Source organism: Kwoniella europaea, chromosome 1 (assembly GCF_036810445.1).
Source record: "Kwoniella europaea PYCC6329 chromosome 1, complete sequence".
Lineage (NCBI taxonomy): Eukaryota > Fungi > Basidiomycota > Tremellomycetes > Tremellales > Cryptococcaceae > Kwoniella > Kwoniella europaea.
Window position 1 is genome coordinate 4,825,085 of NC_089487.1, and position 15,873 is coordinate 4,840,957.

A 15,873-nucleotide genomic window follows, 5' to 3' on the forward strand; every position below is an offset into this window, starting at 1 on the left:
GATCCGATTTGAATGTATGTATGATGGTCAGAAGAGATGTTGATGGATGATTACAGAGTGGTTAGGTTGTTTGACGTCGCCGAGGTGAAGTGAAGTGAAGTGAAGGAAGCAGCGGTGTTGTCATATGACGAGATAGAGTCGATGAAACGCGCGGATGGTCGGCGGCAAATCGATATTGATGAGATAGAAACAGTACGAAGGTGAGTGGACAGTCGATGAGGAAGGGCACGAAGGATTTCAAGGTCTATAGTCAGCATAACATCCTTGAAATGATTTTTAGTCCATTAATTCTGTCCTCAACAAGGACCATCGGGCATGTCCCATATCTCATATCACCTCGCACGCGCCGCCGCTTATCTTCCTTGAGATTCTCTTTCACTCCTGTGCATCGTATCTCTTTCTTCTGCATGTATGTTGTGACGAATGTACTCACCTAGATGAGGGGAAGTGAAGAATGTCCAGACTATCTTGGTATAAAAGCTGAATAATGTATGTTGAGTAAGAGGATATACTGATGGGATGGATGTCTTTTGTATGAATGATTGTGTGGGAGTGAGAGCAATGCGACGGTGACGATGAACAATACAGTAGTAGTACAGACAGAGCAAGAGTGACGTTGTATGCGTGGCGAGCAATACCCCCACATACCTTATATGGGGGTACCACTTAACGATCCAGCCACGAGGATGGATACTCGACCATCGGAACATCCCGGCATTAGTCTCAGTGGCATCCAATGAACCGTCTGCCAGAGTAAGTAGTATCTCAACGTCAACAGTAGGCAGTCCCTCTACATCCTCTCCTCCAAGAAGGGGAGGCCTTCCTTGAGGAGGAGAGAAGTGAACCTCAGGCGAAGACAATGGTGGATTATGAAAGTTTCATGCAAAGTCTCAGGTCTAAATAACCTCTACCGTTGGTTATCAATGAAACAAAAGAATATCCGCTCGACAACCCATCACCATCACCATTCTAAATACAACATGATCCGATTAGAAAGGCTTATCAGAGTCGGGGGTTTTGTCTATAATTCGAGTCAGATCAGGAACTCAGTATGGATGAAGACAACGAAAGGTACGATGTGAGGAAGATTAAGTTGGACATACCGACGAAGTATTCTCGGACCTATTGAACGATCACAAGTCAGCATTATCCCTCCATCGTGTTCAATCATCTTCGTCATTATCATCGTTCTGTACACAGGACAGCACTGCGTCCCATCCCTGATTGATCACAAATCCAGTCTCTACCGTGATGTTCTTCTCCATAAATGTATATGACCCTTTTCATGAGATCGAACATCAACTCACCACAGGTAACTTGATCAACACATCCTTCTTGAAAAGTGGTACATCAGATAAGAAGAGGGATACGAATCCAGCACCAGCTATACCCCAAAGAGCACCGGTACTTGTCCATCCTCTAAGACGTCTGTTGTGCAGGAAGAATCATCGGTCGAAGTTGATGTCCCAAAGTGATTGATTCGAAATTGATAGTACGTTACATCGAGACGATACGGTGATACGATGAGTTGGTGTGTGATAATGAGATATGTGTGAGGATTCCATGATGTTAGGAATTGTCGTAGATGGATCGAGAGATGGATATTGACCGGGTATGTAACAGATAAACGTCAGCATCTCATCATATATTCCCTCCATATCTCGTTCTTGTCCTCTATCTTCTTTCTGACATCCAGGCAATCCTCAGTGCCTATATCCCTCTACTGTCTTATACCAAAAGAAACGAAACATTTGGTTGGAATGACATACTCAGGTGTGAAACCACTGAGACCCTATTTCCATCGAAAATCCATCAGCATTGCATTTCCCCCTCAAGCTGCAAGAAGTAAAGAAGATGGACTTACGATTTGAGATTTTCGGAGGAAAGCAGGCATTTTGATGAGATAGAGATGGGTATGGATAAGGAGAATAAGGATGAGTAGGACGACAAAGACTTAGAATAAGCAGTCAATGATGTTTTCGGAACTCGCGAAAAGCGAAGGAGATGAAGGGATAACCAAAGAGCGTCGTTGTATTGGTTGGAAAGGTGAATGTGGCAAATCAATGATGTGGCATTGCCTTTGTCATTATCATCTTCCGCTTCATCCTTTGTTGAAAGTATGAAAGGAGAGTCGGTATGTATGGATGCACGAACGCATAGCAACTAAACAGGTATATGCACAAGCAAGTAACACGCAGCTGGCATGATTTAGTGACCTGTACACTGGTCGAGGTATAAATGCACGAAAATAACAGATACGAAGCATCTCACCAAAATGAGCATTGCAAGTGAGTAAATTGGTTCGCAGCTGCTCTTTCCGAACTGCTATCCCGGTTAAGCTCATAGATAACAGGATAAGAAGTACAGAATGATCTGATTATCCCATCTCATGAAAGATCAATACTGATATAGAGGACTGATGATTTCCAACCTCATGACTATATAGCCACATTCGGCCTGGCCATCGCTTCGATCTCGTTACTCTTACTCCTCACCTTGATCTTGCATCTCATTCCAGATCCAGGTTTCGGACATGAGCGGAAAGAAGAGACAGAGGAAGGGAAAGCAGAGGAAATAGGAAATGTCAAGAGACCCTCAAGGTGATAACGCACATATAGGATAATATTGGAGATAACGAAAACAACCTCATATGAGTCTTATCCTATGCATATGCTTTTTGCGGGGGGTATCTATAAATGGAATCAAACTGAAAAACAAACTGCCTTATTCGCAAAAAAGAAAACCTTTAGAACAAAATATATTAGAATCAACTATACGAGTACCACCAAACTAAGCAGTAATAGCCTGAGCAGCCTGATTAGCAGATGGGAAACCATTTTCCCAGAAATTCGTTCCGTGGGTAGTAGGTTTTATGTATCCAGCTCTGACCGTCCAATCTCCGAATCTCTCGCCATCATGCCTCTCCAAAGCCCATCGCTTGATCATGGGTTTCAACACAGCCAAGATTTCAGGTTCGGTAGCGGATTCAATGAATGGTTTGTTCAATCGTGTACCGTTATGGTTACCACCTAACATCATCATATATGATCCGGGGGCTTTACCGACGAATGCTACTTCCGCTGCCCATGGTCGTGCACAGCTATAAAACAGATCAAATTCATCAGCACAAGACATAGATAATTTATTGGAAGAAATGTGATTTGACTCACCCGTTAGGACATCCGGTCATCCTCATTACCAAATCATCATTCCTTACACCAGCCTCTTCACAAATCTTCTCAACTTTGTCAATCAACAAGGGCAAGTATCTTTCCGATTCAGCCATGGCTAAACCACAAGTGGGGAAAGCGACACAAGCCGAAGAGGAAAGTCTGACACCGGAATGATCGATGTTGTCCAAGCCCCATTTGGCAAGCAATCGCTTCATCTCTTCGAGATCCTCTGGTGCAACGTCGGAAAGGATAAGATGCTGGTTGGCAGTGAGTCTGAAAGTGCCTTTATGTACCTTCGCGATCTCCTGGAGACCTGATTTGAATTGATGTCTTGAGGAGTCTTCGATTCTTCCATTCTCGATGAACATGGTGAAATGCCATTTACCATCGTGCCCTTGGTGCCATCCGTATTTGTCCAGATTAGAGGTAAACTGGTAAGGTCGAGCTTCACCGAACTTTTTACCCCATCGTTCCTCAACGAGAGATTTGAATTTGGCAACACCGAGTCGATCAACGGTGTACTTCAATCGAGCGTTCTTTCGATCCTGTCTGTTACCGTAATCTCGTTGAACAAGCATAATACTTTCAGCCACCTTGGTACCGTCTTCGGGGCTGAGGAAACCGAGGACATCACCCAATCGAGGGTAAGTCTTCTTATTACCATGAGTAACACCCATACCACCACCGACACTGACGTTGTAACCGATAACCTCTTCATTCTCTACGATAGCGATGAAACCGACATCGTTGGTGAAAACGTCAACAGCGTTGTCAGGAGGTACAGCAACAGCGATCTTGAATTTACGAGGAAGGTAGTAAGGACCGTAAAGGGGTTCGTGATCGGCAGAGAAAGCTTGAGTGGCATCACCGTAGACCTTCTTTTTGTCGAGCCAAATCTCATGGTAAGCGTTGGTGGATGGAAGGAGATGTTCGGAGATGGCAACGGAGAAATCGTAGACTGTCTTGTGGGTTTTGGAGTAGGCGGGGTTGACACAACATTGAACGTTTCGGTTGACGTCACCACAAGCGGCGATGGTGTCGAGTAAACTTCGGTTGATGGCTTGCATGGCAGGTTTCAAATGACTCTTGATGATACCGTGGAATTGGAACGTCTGTCGAGTAGTCAACTTGAAAGTACCGTTACCGTGCTCGTCAGAGATTCTGTCCATATGTAACCATTGATCAGCGGTACAGACACCGGCAGGCATTCGTACTCGGATCATGAAAGAGTAAGCAGGTTCGAGGCCTTGAGCTTTGAGCGATTCTCGGATATCTCGGTCATCCTAAAAATCACAGATCAGTATCAAAGGACGTGTGTATAAGAATTAGACTTGACTCACTTGCATATAAGTACCGTGGAACTTGGTCAATTGAGCATCGGAAGCACCAATAGCACCAGTCGTCTTATCCTCAAGACCTTCGAGGATAGTACCTCGCAAGTAATCGGAAGCGATCTTGATGTGTTCATTGGCAACAACTTCCTCCTTCTCTTCAGCAACCTCAACACTGTCGACACCAAGAGCTCTCCATAAACCAGCTTCGAAAGGTTTGTATCCAGTCATGTATCCATCCGGATCGGAATCGTCACCGAGACCCAATGGACAGAGCTCAGCACATCCAAGAGCAAGAAGTCGAGGGAAGAAGTCTTTGGCAGGTTTGTTGTAGTAACCGGCATCTTCAGGTCGTGGCCAATAGTGAGAATCACCCATACCGAAGACAGTGATCTTGGTTTCAGCGAGTTTATCGGATGCTGAGAGTTTACCAAGGGCTTTGTGGAACTCTCTACCATTCTGAGGAGCTTCACCTTGACCAGCAGTAGAGGTAAGAACCAGTACGTTCTTCTCTTCTGCCAAGGAGTCAACGATGGAAGGAGCGATCTCGTCGAGCACTCGAAGAGAAGCACCTACACCACGCATCTTAGCTCGACCGACCAATCGCTTGGCGACTTTCTCGGCATTTCCACCATCGGAAGCGTAAAGTACCAAGAGACCAGGACCGTCAAGGGAATTGAGCAGGGCATCGTAGGCTTTTCGAGCTTTCTCTTTTCGGGCAGCGACGAGATCGTTACCGACCGAGGAGGTGACGGAGGCATCAATTGATGGTTGAGAGAGGGTAAGTTGGGAGAGATGGGATTCTCGATCAAGGAATTCCGAAAGAGCAGCTTTAATGTAAGATGAATCGAGGGTGAATCGCTTCTCATCGGCGAGAGAAGGGTTCCATCTGAACATAGGCCACCAGCCTCCAGAGACAGCTCGTTTGGTTTCTCTCAATCGTTCCAGAGGTCCAGCTTTCTCCTTGTCTGATACAGTTTCGCCATCTTCTTTCTCTCCCCAAGGCAAGTAGGCAAGGACGAGACCAGGACCAGAGTAGTTCTCGGCTTCTCGCATAGCATTGATCACACCGGCATAGTCGGCGTAGATAGCTACGGAGGCAACGTATACGTCACCCATGTTGAGAGCATAGAGAGCAAGATCCTTCTTCCTTTCTTTGGGTGGTTGAGCGGGAGCGTTAGGTGAGAAGGGCGAAGAAGCGGTCTCGTAGACGAGAAGGTTGATGTCGAGACCGGAAGCAAGAGCATGATGAAGACCAGAAGAGGCAAGATCGACGGCCCAAGAGTTGGAAATAACAATCCAAAGAGCTCTCTTCTCCCAGTGACCCTTTTCACCGAGTTGAGCAAGTTCCTTCTCATCTGCACTGTCACCTGCACCAACCACCTGAGCTACTTTCTTTCCGGCAGCAGCAGCGCCTTGCTCATCTCGAACTAACAACCAAGCAGACAAAGCTTCGTGAACCTCTTTTCGGGTGTTAGAGGCTTTGAGGATCTTCTTTGCCAACTCGACGAGTCTAGCTCGTTCCTTTCGGAGGGCGACAGCTTTACCGAAAGCGTAAAGTGGCGAAGTAGATTCGTTTGCGGCGAGGTGTGATGGGTCGTTGAGAATTTCCAGAGGCGTGGGAGATGAAGCGAGAAGAGAGGTGTAGCTGGATTCAGGGGAGGGGATGGCGACAGATGAGGATGGGATTGAGTGGCTAGCAGGTTTACCTAATCGGGTGATAGGAGCTGAAGCTGAGAGTGCTGATGAGATCTCGGATGGGGATACATCGCCAGCGACCAATACAGATCGGATGTTGACATTGGAGCCTTCAAGAGCATCGACCACTGAAGCCCATCCAGATCCGTATTTTCCGTTGCCACCTTCTACTACTACTACTTCCTGTACTCCAGTCAGGGAAGATCGAAGCTTCTCCTTGGGTGCGGGAATAGCGAGGACGACGTCGATGACATTCTCAGCCTCGATGGCGGAGGGAAGGAAGTTGACGATGAGTTTGGAGGATTCTCCTTTTCTGTGGACGAACGATCGTTGAGCTCTTCTAGTGAGCTTGAGCAGGGAAAGAGATATAGCTTCGTATGATGAGAGAAGGTCATCGACAGCTTCTCCATTGGTATCTCCGTTCGCAGGGTTTGGCGATCCCAAAGGTCCGCTCAACCATGATTCTGCGTCCTCTACCTGTTGAACTGAACCATCCAATCCCGATGCGATAAAGTGATAAACCAGAGCATCTTCATCTTGAGCTAATCGAAGAGCAAGTAGACAGTGATCATAAGCTTCCTGGGCCGACCTACTGATTAACGATAGTGATTTGGCAGCTCGTGGTGTTACGACTTCTTCAGCATCTACGACTTGAACTACCGTTCTTCTGAGAGAGGCCGAAGGAACGGAAGGGAGGAAAGTGGGGTTGGTGAAGAGGACGGTGACATTGCCAGAAGCTTGAGGGACAGGGAGGTATGGGTTAAGCTTGCTCGACCCGGACGGGACGGTGGCAATAGGGTGGTGGTAAGAGGTGGAAGGGAGGTTTGAGATAGCTGAGAGCAAGGAGGTAGACATCTGCGATGGCGGATCGAGAGAGGGTGGTCAGCGGCGTGATCTGGCAAAGTGGAGGCCAAAGGTCAACTCACCTTGAAAGGATGTTGGGATTCTTTTGATAATTTACACAGGTGATACTACAGATATGATAGATGAGCGTGCAAGACTGAGCACGATGCTTTATGCAGAGAAGAGAGAAAGTCAAGAGATACAAATTGTGTTGTGATGAGCAAGTATTCACAGCACGATCTTTGGATTGTCTAAAAGCCGAAATATGTATGGACGAGGATGAATCCAACTTTTCTCTGTGGTCCATCTTCCAAATAAATCATAAATCATGATGGCGTGCGAGGATCAATTCCAGATCTGATCGCCAAACCACGTGGCATCATTCCGAATTCAAAACTCACCCAGCCAATCCACGGCCACTGAAAAGCACGCAACAGACACCCATCACTCGTCACCTTCCGAATTAAGGAGCATCCCCACAGCTGCAAACAGTGAGCCCCGCATATAGGTAACCGCTTGGATCAAGAGAATTCGTAGGTGGGAGATGAGATTCGGAGTAGCACACCATCAAGAGCAACAATAATAATTCGGACTATTGTACAGCATCCATCGTTATTCATCATCATCGCATCATCATTGCAACTCACCCAGCGTCAAACTGCTCGTGAGGGAAGCGAAGTGCTATGATCAGACCCGAAGATATAGACCCGAGAACATGGAGCTACTGTCCAGAATGAATTCCATCTCAGCAAAAGCCGTGCCGCGGCGAGATGTATACAAATGGCCAGTTTCAACGGAATCACTGCCAACAATTAGCGGATGCTTCGTTGCCTCTGCACTGCGCCTATCTCATGCACTTAATTACATCAATCTCATCAATGTATATGTCAGCCACTACGACTACCTCAAGGTCGGTCATCATATACAGTCTGAGGTTTCCTTTGTTATAGCCCAGGGTCAAGCTTCCGGGAGGTCCATTTCAGACGAGATATGGAAAGGAAGGGCAGTGCTCAATGGACCTTTCAGGGGTACAATCAAAGTGATAAAGTGAAAGCGAGTGTAATGTTGTCATTCAAAACCGATAAGCTGAGTTACATGATCCATGTTATGATGAGATTGAACTGAGGTTGAATAGATTGAAAGGGACTGGACTGGGGGGTTATACTGAAAGGCAATACTCAGAAGATGAAAATGCAATCTTTCTCACGAAATCATAGATGATGATGAAGTGTTATCCTATGTGTACTGATTAATATTTACTAACACGTACTTTGGATCGTCCATCTTTCATTCACTCATTACCTTCTTGTCTTTCGTACATTCCACGATCATACATTCCACGTCCTCTTTCCTAATTTTATCCATACAACTCACTTGAGGGAACTTCAGGAAATCTAAACATCCATCATCTCCATTTATGATCAAACCTTCTTGACTCTTTTGCAACTTCAACCTAACCCACAGCCGACCGTTGTCACTCTTTTCATTCGACCACTTAAGAAACTCAATCAACCTTTGTCCCATATAATCTCCCTTGAACCACACCTCTGGGTCTAGTCATTTCAAAACCTGACCTGTAAATCTTATTCTCTCCTCTTGAAGGCTCCGCTCGATATCAGCGTTAGGAATACCGCAATGACCCCATCTACTCGACACTTCATCCTCCTCCTTCCTCTCCTATCCGTTCTATTTCTCCTCGCCACTCCCCCAGTCGACGCAGCAACCACCCTCAAACTCTCCAAACACGTCACCTCATCCGCTTCTAGTCCTCTCCGTCAAATGCAACAGCGTGCATTGGAACGTCGACGCATGGCCGAAAGAGCTATCCATATACCCATGCATGGTCATTCCGAAACTCACGGAAGGAGGAATGTCAAGCGACGTCAAGATATTGGTGATGACCTTGAGGGGATTATAACAAGTTTGGCTTCCCCACTCATTAGATCCACGCCAACTAGCGTGGCTGCTGTTGAAGATACGGATGATCCAGAGGAAGCTGCCAATGTCATCATATCCCAAGTTACCAGAACAAGGACTAAAACAGTTTCAGCCACCGTACCTACTCCTACGGACACAGCAAAAGCAGAAGGCCCAGCATTGGGTCAGGAACCGGATCTGAATTTGGACAATACAGGTGGTCTGGCTTATACGATTGACGTAAATGTCGGTGGTATATCTGTCCCTGTGATTGTACGTTGGTTTTCCCACCCTTCTTGATATGGAATGAAATGGTAAAAGCTGATTGTACAGTAAACGTGACGGTGACAGGTCGATACTGGTTCTTCAGCATTTTGGGTACCTACCTCATCATGCCAGACATGCAAAGAGGCAGCTATGACCATATCGCCGTTGATCGTACCTGATGGATGTGAATCTCAAAATATCACTTACGGGATTGGTTCTGCGGAGGGATGTTATGCTCATGGCGCAGTGTCCATCGGTCCATATAAAGTACCAGATGTGGAACTTATGGGTGTGACGGCTATAGATTCAGCTTTAGCATCTTCTGGGTCTGTCTTGAGGTGAGTTGTCAACGCAATCAAACAGTGTGGATCAAGTGTCAGCCTTGGTCTGACTTTGTGGATGTTCTATCAGCGGCATTCTTGGTCTCGCTGGCGAGACGAACGGTGAGGGAAATCCTACATTGGTCAAGGCGATGTACGATCTAGGATTGATCAAAGCGAAAACGGTGGGTTTCTACCTGTCAGAGGATGAGAATGTAGACAGTGAGTATATCAGATCAATTGGTCCTAGAGATAGATCGCTGACAATATATTTGGTAATTGACCATTAGGTGAAATTACATTTGGAGACGTGACGACCAGGTGAGTTTTCAATCAAAAAAGCAAAATGATCTTGTTGATTAAATTCCATTTCACAGTGAACACGCAGATCCCAACCACAAAGTCACCCTACAGTCTGTACCTAACGAGATGAACCTGTACAAGGTCATTCTGGATTCTCTGACTGTGGCAAATGAAATTGTTTCTGGCTCAAAGACTGTCATCATAGATACGGGGTAAGTGGTCATTGTAACACTGATGAGGCAAACTAATAAACTTGATTCTGACTATCTATAGGAGTTCATACATATATATTCCTGAAGAAGTGAGTATCCCCTCTCGTGCTATCCTGGCTCTTTTCACTCCTACCAGAGGGACTTTGCTAATTATCAAAACAAATTTTCCAGGACGCGCTGGCAATATATGCTCATCTCCCTTCACCGAAGACCTCTGATCAAGGCTACCTACTACCGTGCGCACCGGAGAATCCTCCCACTTTGACGTTCACTTTTGGTGGCAAAGCATTCGATCTAGAGTACAAGTATCTTATAGGAGCAGATGTGGGCTCTCAAGATGGTTATTGCTGGGCTAAGATTGGGAGTTTGAAAGGTATGGATACATGGGTCATTGGAGATGCCTTCTTACATACTGTGAGTGATCCATACAAATCATTCAACATGAATTATCATAAGGAGGGACTAATCGGTGATGGCTTTATAGGTATATACCTCTTTCGATGTGGGGACAAAGGAAGTCACACTCTATAAATTGCTTTAAGAATAGACTATGTAATTTGAATGTTCTGGTTCATCTTGAAAAATGGTGGGGATTCTGAACCAACCTGTGAGGACAGGGCGCAGGAGAAGCGATGTCTGTTCTGTTTGGATCCGTAAGGAGATGTAGATACGTATGTAGTTACAATTCGATATTTGCTAATCTCCTTCTTTCGGTCATGTATGAGTTCCGATATTCACAAATAAACCTTCTTACTGATGGTCGCTTATATTACAGTATTGGATGGATATTGAGTAACTCCAATTCGTACATACACTATACACTATCAATAAATCGTGGCTTTTCAATCCAAATCAGGATAGGTCATCCTTTCATTCTGTTCCCCTATGCTTACAGGAGTCGTTTCTCCTGAAATAAAAGGGGTAGCCTTGGAACTCGACTTGGGGGTAGAATGAAAGGAAACGAAACGATTAATCTATTTTTGATTAACCCAAAGTATGAAATATCACCATCTTACGGGATTGGGATCGCTCGCTTCGTACCTCTATTCTAAACTTCATGGCATCTCCCTATATTACTATCAACAGCTGACAAAGAAAAACAGCGTTTTTACTGATCCCATAATCCTGACATTCTCGCCTGTAACACAGTGCCATTATCTTGATTCGCCAGGAACTCCGTCGTGCATAGCTTCTACCCCGCTCTCATTCCTTATATAGAGATTTTCATAGATCATAGGTATAATCACAAGATGGTATCTCTCACTGACCTCACGCACCTGTCATATATGACCTCGATAATAGCTTTAATCTCGATCATCTTACCAGCAGAAGCAGCTGTTCATCTCAAGATGACCAAACACCAATCTTCGTCATCGAATCCCCCTATAGTCGGAGCCTTGAGTATTCTCAGAAGGAAAGGAGCTCCAGATCTTGCCGGGCTGGAAGAAAGAGCAATAAATCTGAAGATGACTCCTCACACCGCGTCTCGCCACTTGGAGAAAAAGCAAGTGGAACCTACATTTTCAAATCAGCAATCTAGCAATTCCGATAATCCATATGCCTTTCCAACGAATACATCAGAATACTACAAATCACAGGTTGACCAGCCCTTGTCAAGCTCTGATGTGGATTCGCAGTATCGGAGCTCATGGTCGACTACATCCGCATGGACGAGTTCTTGGTCAGCCTCTGCGACTGCTACTGCCACTGCGAACGCTATTGAGAGTTCAGCTACCACAGTGAATAACACCGGGTCTACTTCATCGGAAACTTCTTCAGCCTCAACCAGTCCCAGTGAAATGGTCAGTGCCAATAATCCAATTACGACGTTAGAAGTGGAAGATCCTTCTCAGATGGGCACCATCTACACTATCGACGTCACAGTAGATGGTGTGGAACTTCCAGTTCATGTGAGTGTCTTAGTCCTGATCTTCTGGTCAATCCGGTGGTCTGGTGTCTGATAGTCTTATGTTCGGTGGTTGCAGATCGATACTGGATCCAGTCAATTTTGGGCAGCTCACGATTCATGCCGGGAATGTAAATTGAATGGAATGACTACTATCAATACTGCTCTTCCGTCAAATTGTCAGGGTGATAATCTAATCACCATAACCTATGGTAAGTTTATTTTCTGCCACTTGTCAATAGAATTTTGGCATAGTGATCAAAATTTGTATCGCATACAGCGATGGGATGGGTTAAAGGATGTCATGTGAATACTTCCGTTACCCTCGGAGAGGACACCCTTCAAAGTTATCCAGTTCTGGCTGTGATCGAAGCTGGAGGAGGTACGGAACAACTTGGTGGCTACTACAGGTATGTCTTCGGTGCATCTGGATGGAATGCAGCTTATGATAGAGAACAGTGGCTTGATTGGTCTTGCCAGTACTGTGAGTACCCTCATACCACTATTTGGTAGAAGAGACATGCTGATTGAGATTGGATAGGGATTAAATCAAAATGATATTCCTACAGTCGTCTCAGCGCTATATAAACAAGGATCGATCCAGCAGCCGATCGTAGGTTTCTATCTGCCACGCGCAAGCGACAATCAAGAAAGTGAGTGTAATTGTTGCGCCTATTTGCACGAGCAAGGTATGATGCTGATCGGATGGTGAACGAAAAGGTGAAATCACTTTTGGAGATCCTGCCACAAGGTAAGACCAATCTTTCGTTCTGTATCCTTCTACACTTTGAGGTTCGAACACTAAGCTGATGTTGTGGCAGTGAATATGCAGATGACTCCAAAGTAGTTTATCTTTCAAGACAAGGAGGACAGAATGAAAATTACATCGTCAGGATGGATTCGTTCGTAGTGGGATCCGAAACCATCTCTCAGGGTACTGATTGCTATCTAGATACTGGGTAAGCGTATTCCTTGATCATGATTACTGTCAATCCTTTGAGACTGATCTACTTATACAGATCTTCCGGTATTGCTGTGCCACAGAATGTGAGTGCCATGATTTCTTCTCATCCCAAAGGAACTCGAGAGTGACGATCTGAGATATTATAATTCTTCATTTCCGACACAGGTCCTGGAACAAGTATACAAAGCAGCTTACGGCCTAAACTCTACGAATTCCACCGAATCTCCACCATGTCAAGCCCCAAGCTCAAATACGGGCGTGTGGGTTACTTTCGGTGGTCAAGGATTTGAGATCCCATACCAAGATCTGGTCTATCAAAATGATGATGGGACATGTGGCGCATTGATCACAAGCTATTCAGGTGGTGAGTGTGTTGTAGCCTGAATAAAACACCGAAGACACCGATGCTTATGACATTGATGGATTTCTAGACGTAAGCAACATCTGGTTGTTTGGTGATTCCTTCTTGCACAATGTAAGTTTCGCTTTTTCTTATGAAGGGTTTTGTCAGATGACAGTATAATTGATATGTACAATAACAGGTATATCATTCGGTGGACGTGGAAACGGGAGAAGTGGAGTTGTTTGGATTGAAAAACGCGACCAATTCTCAATAGACCGTTCAGAGCCATTATATACATATACTAATCAATACAAAGCATATTACCTACCGAAATTCTTGCGATGTTGTATCCATAATATCGAGATATTATCTCCCAAAGAATCTACTTAAATTTTACTGTTCTGTACTTTACAAACTATCCAACATTGTATGAATTGACTCTCCCGCCACTACTCTCCCACCAACTTCCATTCCGAGTCTGATCGATTCTAGGAGGTCTCGCGACATCCCACCTAGGACCTTTGGGCGCTGTAGGCAGAGCATGCGGATCGCCCTCCCTCAGCCATGCTATACCGTGGGTTTTCATAGCTGGACCTTCCCTATTCCAAGGTACCTCTCTTGTGGGTTTTGCGAATCCGGGGGGAACATATTCTTTTTTAGCGGGAGATAGAGGTGTTTGGGGTGACGGCGATGTTTCGGATACGTTCAGTCCAGCAGAATTCACATGACGGTCTGTACGATCTGGGACAGGAGCAGCGGGATGGGCTTCATAGGGATCATACTCTTCGTTATCCATTGGTGAGATATATCCAACAGGCTTTTTGGCGGATAAACCTGTCACACTGGAAGTTCGAGATCTGGAGGAATTGGGGGAACTTTTGTATGATCCTCCCAAGTTAGAGGCGGCTTGAGGGAATAGTTGAGGTGACGAGGGAATGTGGCGTGAGATGTTTGAGGTGAATTCCAAAGCTGAACCTGCCGAGGGTCCTGGGTCAGGGGAAGCACTCGATGGTGATGGGACCAATGGAATACCACCATGTGGGGTTGAAAGGTGTCTGGTGCGTTCAGCATGCTTATGTGACTTGTGGTGAGCAGATTCATTCGGAAGTGAGGAAGAGCTGGAAGTATCCGAAGATGAGTGTCGTCTACTCCTTGATGAATGAGATGCCTCTCTAGGGACGGCTGGAGAGTGAGGTGCAGAATGAGGATCGGGAGTATGACACTCCCTTCCTGCCAGACTGAGTCTTGCGAGTCGGTTGTTCAGCTGAGCTGATCGATATAGGTCTTCTTCCTGATGTTTCCTCGGTTTAGGAGCATGTAGTGGATTATGGGTATGTCTCCTTGCCAAAGAAGGACGGGAAGACCCAGAATGCTCGCTTGGGGGAGGTGGCAAAAGTTCAGTCACTCTTCTATAAGGAGAAGGTTGAAGGATATCGTGTCCACTTATTTTTCGATATGGTGATGTGATAGGGACTGACACCTCAGTCGGGGGATGTGACTGGTTTTTGTGGATATAATCAGGTTCTCGAGAGGAGGGCTTGGGAGATCCTGCTTGACGTTCCCAATGATCTCCGGCGCTAGGTGATCCCCGAAGATGACCTGATGGCGAATGACTTGGGGTGATAGCTCTAACAGATGCCCTTGGTCCGATGGACTCTTGATAAATCGATCCACCTATTGATTCCAAAGCTTCTGATCCAGTTTTCAGCCATCCATTATGTTTGACTGGACCAAGAGCGGATTCCCGCTTGAGACCATGAGTACTCGCTGAACCAGCTAGGTCAAGCTGACTCAGGGTTCTTGATCTTGCTGAATGGACCGATGCAGGGCTAGCTGGAGGTCGAGCCCAAGGAGATTTGGGAAATTGAAGTGGACCGCCAATAACCGGAGAGCCACTCATTCCTCCGAGCGCGGTAGGTGGAGTTTGCGGGTAGGAGGAGATAGGGGATGATCCATAGGCCGATTGAGGTTGAAGAGGTGGCAAGGAGGTACCGTTACCTGGTCCTTGACCAGGCAGCCATGATCCACCGCGAGAAAGAGCGGGAATCGCTCCTGCCATATAAGCTTCAACGTCGACTGGCATATCTAAGTGGATGTCTCCGGAAATCGTCAGAAAGTTGGAGCTAGAATAAGGATGGAAAATACTGGTATACAACGAACAATTTGTTCCCTATAGAAAAGTGGGGTCAGACCAACGGATAGAAGTTCTTTGAACAAGGATTGGGCGAAATGTGTGAGCAGAAGGCTACCAATCAATCTTCCCGTCTATAAAGGGAAATCACCGCAGAGCACTGTATACGAGAGCGGCTGAGGGCTGAATGGAGGACTTGCTACAATGTTGTTGTGCTGTATACAGATGAATAATCCTGGAGGCTGAAAAGCTTGAAAAGCAAGGATAGTCACCTTGAGCAGATAGGAGATAAAAGCAGAGTGAATCACTTTCATAGATATCATGCAGTAGATAGCGAACGTTTTTGACAGACGAAAGCCTGGGCCTTTCTAGTTGCAAATCAAATACTCAGACTCCGCACGCCATATTGCACGATAAGGAGTACAAAGGAGTGAGATAAGCCTGAGGCATCCTGCTCACTCGCCT

At 45.8% G+C, this 15,873-nt stretch overlaps 5 protein-coding genes across 5 annotated transcripts; 2 read left to right on the top strand and 3 right to left on the bottom strand.

Moving 5' to 3' along the window:
- Window positions 1-989: 989 nt before the first annotated feature.
- Window positions 990-1,894, bottom strand: V865_001831 (uncharacterized protein; the record flags this gene model as incomplete). Its single annotated transcript, XM_066225645.1, has 5 exons — window positions 990-1,021; window positions 1,104-1,122; window positions 1,308-1,428; window positions 1,770-1,792; window positions 1,865-1,894. 5 exons carry the CDS (start codon window positions 1,892-1,894, stop codon window positions 990-992), a joined length of 225 nt encoding a protein of 74 aa, XP_066081742.1.
- An 896-nt stretch (window positions 1,895-2,790) lies between these two features.
- On the bottom strand, window positions 2,791-7,057 carry V865_001832 (sulfite reductase (NADPH) hemoprotein, beta-component; the record flags this gene model as incomplete). Its single annotated transcript, XM_066225646.1, has 3 exons — window positions 2,791-3,100; window positions 3,171-4,456; window positions 4,514-7,057. The coding sequence occupies 3 exons, from the start codon at window positions 7,055-7,057 to the stop codon at window positions 2,791-2,793; spliced, it is 4,140 nt and encodes a 1,379-aa protein (XP_066081743.1).
- A 1,623-nt stretch (window positions 7,058-8,680) lies between these two features.
- V865_001833 (uncharacterized protein) lies at window positions 8,681-10,605 on the top strand (the record flags this gene model as incomplete). The annotated part of the gene is made up of 8 exons (XM_066225647.1): window positions 8,681-9,235; window positions 9,314-9,567; window positions 9,641-9,771; window positions 9,840-9,870; window positions 9,927-10,064; window positions 10,126-10,153; window positions 10,236-10,478; window positions 10,549-10,605. The coding sequence occupies 8 exons, from the start codon at window positions 8,681-8,683 to the stop codon at window positions 10,603-10,605; spliced, it is 1,437 nt and encodes a 478-aa protein (XP_066081744.1).
- An 808-nt stretch (window positions 10,606-11,413) lies between these two features.
- V865_001834 (uncharacterized protein) lies at window positions 11,414-13,551 on the top strand (the record flags this gene model as incomplete). The annotated part of the gene is made up of 11 exons (XM_066225648.1): window positions 11,414-11,974; window positions 12,050-12,182; window positions 12,251-12,380; window positions 12,430-12,454; window positions 12,512-12,623; window positions 12,691-12,721; window positions 12,792-12,929; window positions 12,990-13,017; window positions 13,100-13,298; window positions 13,366-13,409; window positions 13,477-13,551. 11 exons carry the CDS (start codon window positions 11,414-11,416, stop codon window positions 13,549-13,551), a joined length of 1,476 nt encoding a protein of 491 aa, XP_066081745.1.
- A 141-nt stretch (window positions 13,552-13,692) lies between these two features.
- V865_001835 (uncharacterized protein) lies at window positions 13,693-15,360 on the bottom strand (the record flags this gene model as incomplete). Its single annotated transcript, XM_066225649.1, has 1 exon — window positions 13,693-15,360. The coding sequence occupies one exon, from the start codon at window positions 15,358-15,360 to the stop codon at window positions 13,693-13,695; it is 1,668 nt and encodes a 555-aa protein (XP_066081746.1).
- Window positions 15,361-15,873: the final 513 nt, after the last annotated feature.